The sequence below is a fragment of the Pagrus pagrus genome (assembly GCF_965226575.1).
Source record: "Pagrus pagrus genome assembly, chromosome: 22".
NCBI lineage: Eukaryota > Metazoa > Chordata > Actinopteri > Spariformes > Sparidae > Pagrus > Pagrus pagrus.
This window is the reverse complement of record NC_140204.1, coordinates 4,785,500-4,794,970: the sequence shown is the minus strand read 5'-3', so window position 1 is coordinate 4,794,970 and position 9,471 is coordinate 4,785,500. Positions and strand designations below refer to the sequence as shown.

General features: G+C 39.8%; 1 protein-coding gene across 1 annotated transcript; it reads left to right on the top strand.

The window, feature by feature from the left end:
• Positions 1 to 708: 708 nt before the first annotated feature.
• Positions 709 to 4,926, top strand: LOC311251617 (uncharacterized protein). The gene is made up of 6 exons (XM_084344112.1): positions 709 to 764; positions 1,532 to 1,584; positions 2,308 to 2,643; positions 2,739 to 2,822; positions 3,889 to 4,041; positions 4,149 to 4,926. The coding sequence occupies exons 2-6, from the start codon at positions 1,533 to 1,535 to the stop codon at positions 4,163 to 4,165; spliced, it is 642 nt and encodes a 213-aa protein (XP_084200238.1). The 5' UTR covers positions 709 to 764; position 1,532; the 3' UTR covers positions 4,166 to 4,926.
• Positions 4,927 to 9,471: the final 4,545 nt, after the last annotated feature.

Below are 9,471 nucleotides of genomic sequence, written 5' to 3'. Positions count from 1 at the left end.
CAAATGTAATCAGCTGTTTAACAGACTTGTTATGAATGAGAAAAGGTTGTTATTGTTATTTTAATGTCATCAGAAATTATCATAACAAGCCTGTAAAGGTAATTAAGTATAATGTGTATGTAACATGAACTGCAGCTCTGTGTGTGTTTCCTTCCTCATTCACTTCCTCCTTTAGCCTTAAAACATTCAACATTATCAACACTATTGGACAGATAAAACAAATCGCTGATCACGTGTGGTTTTCTTTATCGTGGTACCACGGACGTAATTTGGGGGGGGGGGACACAGGGGACATGTCCCCTGCACTTTTTCAAAAGGCCGTTTTGGTCCCCTGCAGTTTTTACCGTCCAAAAACAATGTCACGCTATGGTAAACAGAGACACGTCAAGCACTAGGACCAAGCGGAAAATGGCCGCTCAAGCTGAAGCCTGTTTCCCTGAGTTTAGACCGCCCACAAGCTCCTCGATTGGCTCTGCCGTGTCTTGTATGATTGGCCGTCCCCGCTGTCACTCCATCTTGCTTGCACACCGGTCTGCTAGTTGCCCAGGAGTCCTTATTGATCTGCCACAGTAAGTTGGGTGTTTGTTCTGCCTGGGTCACGTCAGCTAGAAGCATTGTAATATCAGAGGTTTCATTTACATTAACGTTTGAATCGGTGTCCATGTGCGTGCGTGCGTGTGTGTGTATGTGTTTGGTAATTAGGCGCAGCCAGGATGTCTAAAAAAAGAAAAGTGGACATTAGAGACTTCTTTAGAAGTCAAAGTGTAAGTTACTCAAAGAAATGTGTTACACCCATCCTGCAAAACCTTCACTGACTACTTACACTGAATTATGGACATTTTATTCAATTTCTCCCCACCTGTGATAATCCTGCCAGTTTGACCTGCCCACCACTGGGTGGTGCTATGTAAATGAGGTCTGTTTACCATATTCCAAAAATAAGTGTAAAATTGGTGGTACTGAGTTGGGGTGAAGTTGACTAACAAGGTGAAACACAGAATTGGGTGATAATGTTTTGCTACATGCTTTACAACCAGTCAAACCAAAAAAGGGAACAGTTAACTTAAAAGTAGCAATAGAAAACTAGAAGAACTACTAGAAAACACAGTGAACTGAAAGAGTTTTATTAAAAATACTTGTGTCCCCCCCACCTCTGAAATCAAAATTTCGTCCTTGCGTGGTACTCTATCACATGTGGCAGCTACCAACTGCAATAAATGTACACTGAGATGATATGAAACAGGACACTGCACTCTAATGTTTACAGGTGCTTTTAAATCTAGCAACAACATTATGTACAGTATGACAGTTAGCACATGAGCACGACATTGGTTGTAATTATGGAGGACCTAGACTGCCAAAATAAAAAATAGAAAAGTGGTTTAATAAAAAACGTATATGCCTTTAAATTCACCAAAAATAACATTGAAATAAATGTAGAAAATTATTATTTATTAAAAAAAAAAAAAACCTGTCTTGTTTGAGGAAGTCAAATCTTCTTCCTCTGATAAAAGTGTCTCCTCTCTGACAGGATGAAGGTGATCTTGATGGTTCTGCTCGTCGTTCTGACCTCCTCTGTCTGTGGTCAGTACTCCTGCAACTCACATTTATTTTAGTTTTCTATTAACCTTTATTCAAATATTACAAAGACGAGCAGCAGATCTGCATATTTGAGGAGTTGGACCCAGCAAATATTTTCCAGATCGATTATCAGAATAGTTGACGATTGATATTCCTTCATTGATTAATTAAAAAATAACAATTATACCATGGTTTGAGTGAATTCTTAATTCTGATTGGCTGCAGGGTGTCAATTAACCCCTGATGAACAGACACCTATGAAACTACTAAAGTAGCTCCTGTGAACAACGGTATCATCGCAGAAGAACCTCATGGGATGGTTTGATTGTTCCAGCGGTTAGTTGAACCCTCAGGTGTTTCCAGGGAGCTATTTCTTGTGAAAACAGGATCTTTTGATCGCAGCATGCCTGAAAATATAAATGAATTATCTTATTTTTTGTGACCGTGGTATAAGTGGGATAATGCCTTTTAAAGTGTCCGTTAAGGCCTCCGCGTTGTCCATTAATTCCTGATAATGGACACCTAGTCGGGCATTATCCCTCACTTGACTCCTGGTGGACACGATGAAGACACAGTAAAATCTAAGTCGCTGCATTAGTTCAGACTGAACACTCATGTGGCTCCAGGATCTCTCAGCTCCTTGATAAAAGTGTTTCAGGCTGAAATGAGGTAAAGTTTGATGTAACTCCACATGATGTCTCTCTTTGCCCTCTCTCTTGTCTGCAGGGATGAACACAACCTTCTATCAGGCAGAGGAGGACGATGACATCACCATCAGATGGGACATTCACACCAAAACGGACATGTCTCTCACCAACATGGATTGTTTTCTGCTGTCAAATCCTGAGAAGCGTTTGTATCAAATGGTTAACAGTGTCGAGGTCCCAGAGTCTCAGGATCAACAGTTTGCAGGACGAGTCCAGTGTGACAAAGACGCCCTCAGAGACGGACGGATCAGACTTCATGTGTCCAGACTCAGGACTGAGGACTCTGGACACTACTGGTGTGATCTGGCTGCTAATTATAACAAGATGAAGGGGAGATGGGGGCTGCTGGCCACAGGTGAGCTGAACTCTGCTGTAGTGCAGGATGGAAACATGTTACTGCCACACGGGTCAGACATCAGAATCTAACAGCCTCCTGATTTACACCCACAGAACATTTTGTCTTGAATGTGACCTCTCGTGGAGAGAACAGTGGACATGAGGAACACAACATCATCACACCAGGGTCAACTGAAGGTAGGTCACCATGGCTTTTGCTAGCTGGTTAGCATGCTAACTTCATCACAACACATAGATGTCACAACGTCAATAAAGTCATTTCTTCACATTCTGTTGATCATTTTCATTAATTTGTTGATGTGAGATTCGTACGTCAAATTTACATGAGAAGAAACATCTAAATATCAGTGTGAAGCTTTCTGTTCACGAAGTAGAAACGTAGGAAGACGGGTTACTCACCCTTCTTTTACTTTAGTGTTACATGGTTTGCTTACACAACCTGGTGCAATACGTAAGAATTTGTGTTGATAAGATTAAATAATTAACAGATTTAGTGCGGACAGCGAGCGTCCAATGCATTTAAAGCAACAAAATGTAACTTCCTGGAGAAAGATGGCTATTTGATGACCTGGGGATGAGACTCAACAATCAACTATATTTCTCCAGGATGGTGTTTCTTTAATGTCATCATTTGGCCTTTTAAATATACCACAGAAACCACTGTACCATGTGGTTAATATGGTTAATATGAACTTTTAACTATTTTAAGCTATTTTCAAATCTCTGTACACTGATCTTAATAGTACATCAACATGAACTGAACTGAATCAATGAATGAGTTGAAACCAGGTTGATTATTTCACCTACGCCTGTTAATTCAGAGGGGGGGAAAAAAAAGCTAAAGTTTCACATTTTGGAGACGCGTAGTAAAAACCTGAGGACGCAGGAACATTAACTGAAGCACAACATGTTGGATAATTCAATATGAACATAAACATAAATCTCACTTGATGCAAGTGAAAGTCAGAAGAACAGAGTTTGTTTCTGTTCAGCAGGTTTTGGTAAATAAGTCAATAAATGTGCTACAGTGCCACCGTGTGGCCATGTGGTGTAACTTCTGTTATGTGACTAGCAGCTGGTTGTCAGATGGATATTTACTTGTTGTTCCTGTTTATTTAGTCACTTATTGTCTCGTTTCTACGTTTGCTGAGTTGGTATAAATGTTCTTGATGTGGTGGTTTGACTCTGATGACTTGATGCTCCTGATATCAGATACTAACACTGGTTTTCTGTCTTCATGCAGATGCAGAACCCACACCAGGATCGCTGAAGAAGGAAGTGGTGTCATACGATTTGAATGAAGTTGTAACTGGTGCAGTTCTTTTAATTGGTGCTATAATAGTTCTCCTCGCTGCAGCTCAAAGATGTCTGGCAGTCATACGTCGATGTAATGAAGGTGTGTTTGCTCTTCATATTGTTTTGAATGGAACTGTTTTGTGTGTTATGATGTGTTTGTGTCGGTGCTTTGTTTGAACTAACTTTTCTCTCATGTCAATCACACAGATCGACACCGGGACTGATGTGCCATCATTGAGTTGGCGACGGAGATCAATAGAGTTCATCATCTGAGCAACTTAAATACTCAGCTGCTCCTATGTGAGCAGATGACGCTAACACAATGCTTTCTGATCAATAATAATCAGTGATGAGAATATTAGGACTAAGTGGGTAAAGACAAGTATTAGTACAACAACAAGTACAAGTACAACTTAAGTTAATTAACAGTGGTAACAGCCAATCAGGTAGCTGCAGCGCCACATACTGGAGAGAGAGAGAGGAAAAATAGAGAGAGAAAGCCACAGATCACTACGGAAAAGCAACCGGAGGAGTTAGCATACTGAGCGAGGAGAGACAGAAAAATAAGTATAAAGAAGCGAGTTTTTGAGGAATGTGAAGCTTTGTTTTTCCATTTTTGGAGGATCTTGTGTTCACCTTCTGTGTACATTTCTGAAAGCTATGTTTTTATTTTTATTCCAACAAGGTTTGGTGCGTTAATGTGCAAAATGTGCAATGGAAAATGTCAATATCTACTGTAAGCTAAGAGTGAACAACTTTATGTTTTATTTTATTTTATTTATATATAGCGAGTTAAGAAGCTACATGCAGATGCGTGGTCAAGTTTAGCCTCGGTAGTAAAGCGGCAGTCGTCGCAATGTTGGCACGCAGTCCGGACTGAATCCATAATTAAAATGTATTTACGTGCTTGTTCAGCTCAAGTATACCTTTTGTTAAGAAATATGTTAAGCAGAGGGCTGCAACAGGCGGTGGATTCATTTGGACCTTTCTTTTAAAGGACCTAACAAAAAGGACTGATTATACACACTGAGTTGTGGATATTTAATTTATTGATTGATATTGATCTGTGAAAATTCTGTTTTGATTTTGTGTTAAGTTTTATTTTATGTTTTCATCTATTTTGTGCCAAATTGGTGATGCAAACTGTTGTGTTACTATAAGGACTAATGTATCGGTTGAAATGAACTACTGAGATGGTAGAAAAGCTAAAATAGGCCTAACTGAGATTAAATGAGTAACTAGAACTGAGTCAACTCAAAGAAACTAGGACTTAGATAACAGCCTAAAGGATCCCAAGTTAAAACCTGATCTCTTTACTCAAATAGAGTTAGGATGAACTCAAAGAGACAATATAGGGAGCGATAATATTTTCCTGAGATTTTGGTTTTATTTTTGTTTAAGGTATTTGAGTACAAGATTCCTCTGTCCGTATATGTTGTCTGGTACGACTCTATGTATGTATTGTCTTCTACTATTTCTGTGAATTACTAGAATTCCAGCAGTTTGAACCAGCAGTTCAAACTTAACTCATGGTCTGTGGTGTGTTATTCTTGAGTACTAGTCTTCAAAACTGCTCTTCCAAGAGTGTAGTCCTAGCTATCTGTTCATATATACAGTGCTACATTATGCTAAAAGCTTTGTTATTTACTTTTGCATATTCCCTGCACTCTAACTTGAATATTATTCTAAGTTCACTGTAGTGGTAAGTATATATTTCATATTTAGTGACATGTTACATGTTGATGAAGGTCATCAGTCATCCAGGTTATGGTAATTTTAAGTACTGTATCATAGACAACTGGACTTCAGTTCTAACTAACTGATGGGGAGTTGCAGGCTTTTAAACTGAGGTTCAGGGTCGTTAGGGCCACTTGTGGGCCGTTGGTCCAACCGGCCTTCACGTGGGTTGTCAAGGCTAGGTGAGCCCAGGTGTGAATGGTTGTTAAGCTGTCTGGGGCGGGAACTCAGTACAGCATTGTAGGTGGGCGATAAGTGATGTCTTAGTCCACCTCCTCTGTTCAAAGACGGTCGCTCCAGTTGGATTCCTTTACTTTTCTTTCATACACGTATATGTGAATGTGTCTGCAGGCCCATGAAACTGGAGTCAGTGAACGTCAGGTCTCATCATGTTGTACTGCAGCCGTCAGGTCAAAGTGCAGATTGGTTTGAAAAGGATCATTGTATGTGTTGTTTTTATTTATGTTTTTTAACTGAATATTTTGTCCTTCTGCAAAGAACTTCTGACTCTGTGAAGCACTTTGTAACTTTGTGTTTAAACATGAAATGTGACTGTTTATACGATGTTAAAATAAACATTTTTACTGTCAAACTCCTGTGTGTCTTGTGAAAGTCCCTCTTTTTTCTTAATATTTTATAAATGTTGTTTTATAAAGAATTGACAGGATGCTGCTAAAAATGTCGAGCTCGTCCACCATGTGTAACGACTCTGTGCACTTTATGTTGTTCCCTCTTTCATGTATAGCTCTATATGATGAATTAGGCCTTTATGATCTTCAGTTTTGATCGTCTCTCCAGATTTTATAAACAGATTTAACTTTCTCTCGTGGAGCTTCAACTTTTTCTTGTTGTAATGTGAAGGTTAAACTGAAATGAAGTGCTGCTGTTTGATTTGTGTTTGTTATTTACTGTCTGTTACTGTGCTTGAAAGAAAAGCTGTGATTTGTTAACGCTGGTGTGAAAGATAAAGGTCAGCAGAGGGCGCTCTTCACTTTAAAGTTATTGTATCAGGTGGATTTTGTTTTCCACAAGTTAAAGTCTCAAACAGCCGTCTTCATATTTTTATCTGTGTTTTGGATTTTGTTAATTGCCAACGAGGACATCATGCAGTATTCTCAACAGAGAACTTAATGTGGCCTGAAAGTCAGTTTGTAACTGTTTCTGAGTGTTAATAAAGTTTATTATTGTTAACTTTGTTGCTGGTAAACTCTTCTGGGTGTCTGATATAAATATTGTCTGGAGTAAAGTCAGGAGTATGAATTTGAAAGATGTGTGAGCCTCCTTTCATATTGAACAGAGGGGGAACAGTATCTGACAGCAATACTCCAAGCTGTCAGGATGCGTTCCCCCTGCTGTAAATGGTCAAAATTAGAGATATCAGCCTGAAAATCACAGGACTTTTCTGTTGTGGGGAAAGAAGTCAGGAGTATGAATTTGAAAGATGTGTGAGCCTCCTTTCATATTGAACAGAGGGGGAATAGTATCTGACAGCAATACTCCAAGCTGTATCACTTTTTTTCTTCCTCTTACTCCTCTTCACTATTTATATTCCCTTTGCTTTTTTGCATGTCATTGACCCAGTGTTACATTACACTAAGGACTGCACTGCCATCTGGATGACCTGGGTTCGCAACCTGGACTGGCTACTCTCTCTCTCTCTCTCTCTTTTTATATACATTTCATTTTTACTTTGCCCCACCTCTACTTATGTGATTTACCTCTTCCCCAGACACCTTACCTTTACCCCAACCTTACCCCAACCCTAACCCCAACCCCCTACCCTGACCCTCTAAAATCCTCCCCTCTCCTAACCCTAATCCTAAACCCCCGACCCTTTCCCCCTTTTTTCTTTTTTTCTTTTTTCTCCCCCTCTTTCTCCTCTCTCCTCTCTCCTTTCTTCTCTTTCCTCTCTCTCCCCCGTCCACTCCCCAATTCCCACATCCATCCCCACCCCAACCCTCTACCCCTTACCCTAACCTCCACCCTCACCTGCACCCCTAACCCTAATCCTTTACCCCCCACCATAACCCTAACCCCTACAATTATCCCCTACCCCTACCCCCCACCTGTACTCCCACCCCATCTCCTACTCCCATCCTCTACCCCTACCCTTGGTCTCCCAACCCAATCCCACCCTCACCAGCTTCCCTTCCACCACAGGACTCCTATATTTAATAATTTAATAACACTTTCCTTTTCCTTTCATCATTTTGTTTATAATAATTTTTCACTAGTTTCCTCTTTTACTTTTTTTATCCTCCCATTAATATTATCTAATTTTTTTATTAATATTATTAGTATTATTTTTATTAATTTATTTTATTTTATTTCATTTATTATTATTTTTTATTATTTACATTCTTACACTATATATATTTCTTTCTCTTCTATATACCTCAGCCAGCTCAATGGTACATCACACCGTTACATGCACTATCCTCCGGGGGACCCGGGATCGAGACTTACTTAGATCCTACTTGCTTTCTACCTTACTCCCTTTTTCTTTTCAGTTTTTTCTCACACATACACACACATATATGTCCCCTCCTTTATCATCTCAGTCCTGGATCCAGTGGCGCACCACATTAAACAATGCGCCACACCCCGGAGGGCCCGGGATCAATACCCCATCAGGCTCATCACTCCAATCCAACTTGCTTTCACCTTATTCTTATTTCTTTTGTTTTTCTTTGCTTTCATGTAATAAATACTTTACCTCACCCGCTTTGTACCCTTTTCTTTTATTATAGTTCATTTACAGTTCCCCTGTATCATTGTAGTTGTATGAATTATGTTCTGTTTTCACCACCATACACATATGAACATCACACAAAACTGAAGCTATTGAAAAAATCGGCCGATGTTTTCATAAAAAAGGCGACTTTTTTCATTAAAATATTCACCAAAAATACAAATTTCACTAAAATCCAATAAAAACTGCTGCCCTTTCATTCGCCAGTATGGACAACATTTGTGTGCAATTTCGAGTCAATCGGTCAAAATACGACCGTAACCCTAACCCTAGCCCCATAACCCTAACCCTAACCCTAACCCTAACCCCAGCCTTAAGCCAGCCTCATGAAACATTGTCCCTCTCACTAAAATATTCACCAAAAATACAAATTCCACCCGATTCCAATGGGGACTGCTGTGTCTCGTTCAGCCAGTATAGGGCCACATCTGGGAGAAATTTCGAGTCAATCTGTCCAAAGACCTGGAAGCTATTGAAAAAATCGGCTGACGTTTTCATGAAAAAGGCAACTTTTTTCATTAAAAAATTCAACAAAAATAGAAATTCCACCCGATTCCAATGGGGACTGCTGTGTCTCGTTCAGCCAGTATAGGGCCACATCTGGGAGAAATTTCGAGTCAATCGGTCCAAAGACCTGGAAGCTATTGAAAAAATCGGCCGACGTTTTCATGAAAAAGGCAACTTTTTTCATTAAAAAATTCACCAAAAATACAAATTTCACTAAAATCAGATAAAAACTGCTGGCCTTTCTTTCGCCAGTATGGACAACATTTGTGTGCAATTTCGAGTCAATCGGTCAAAAGACGACCGTAACCCTAACCCTAGCCCCATAACCTTAACCCTAACCCTAGCCCCATAACCCTAACCCTAACCCTAACCCCAGCCTTAAGCCAGCCTCATGAAACATTGTCCCTCTCACTAAAATATTCACCAAAAATACAAATTCCACCCGATTCCAATGCGGACTGCTGTGTCTCGTTCAGCCAGTATAGGGCCACATCTGGGAGAAATTTCGAGACAATCGGTCCAAAGACCTGGAAG

Coding starts and splice junctions, on each gene's coding strand:
- LOC311251617 (XM_084344112.1), top strand. CDS start 1,533: ATGAAGGTGATCTTGATGGTTCTGCTCGTCGTTCTGACCTCCTCTGTC. Junction 1,585..2,307: donor TCTGACCTCCTCTGTCTGTG/GTCAGTACTCCT, acceptor TCTTGTCTGCAG/GGATGAACACAACCTTCTAT. Junction 2,644..2,738: donor ATGGGGGCTGCTGGCCACAG/GTGAGCTGAACT, acceptor TTACACCCACAG/AACATTTTGTCTTGAATGTG.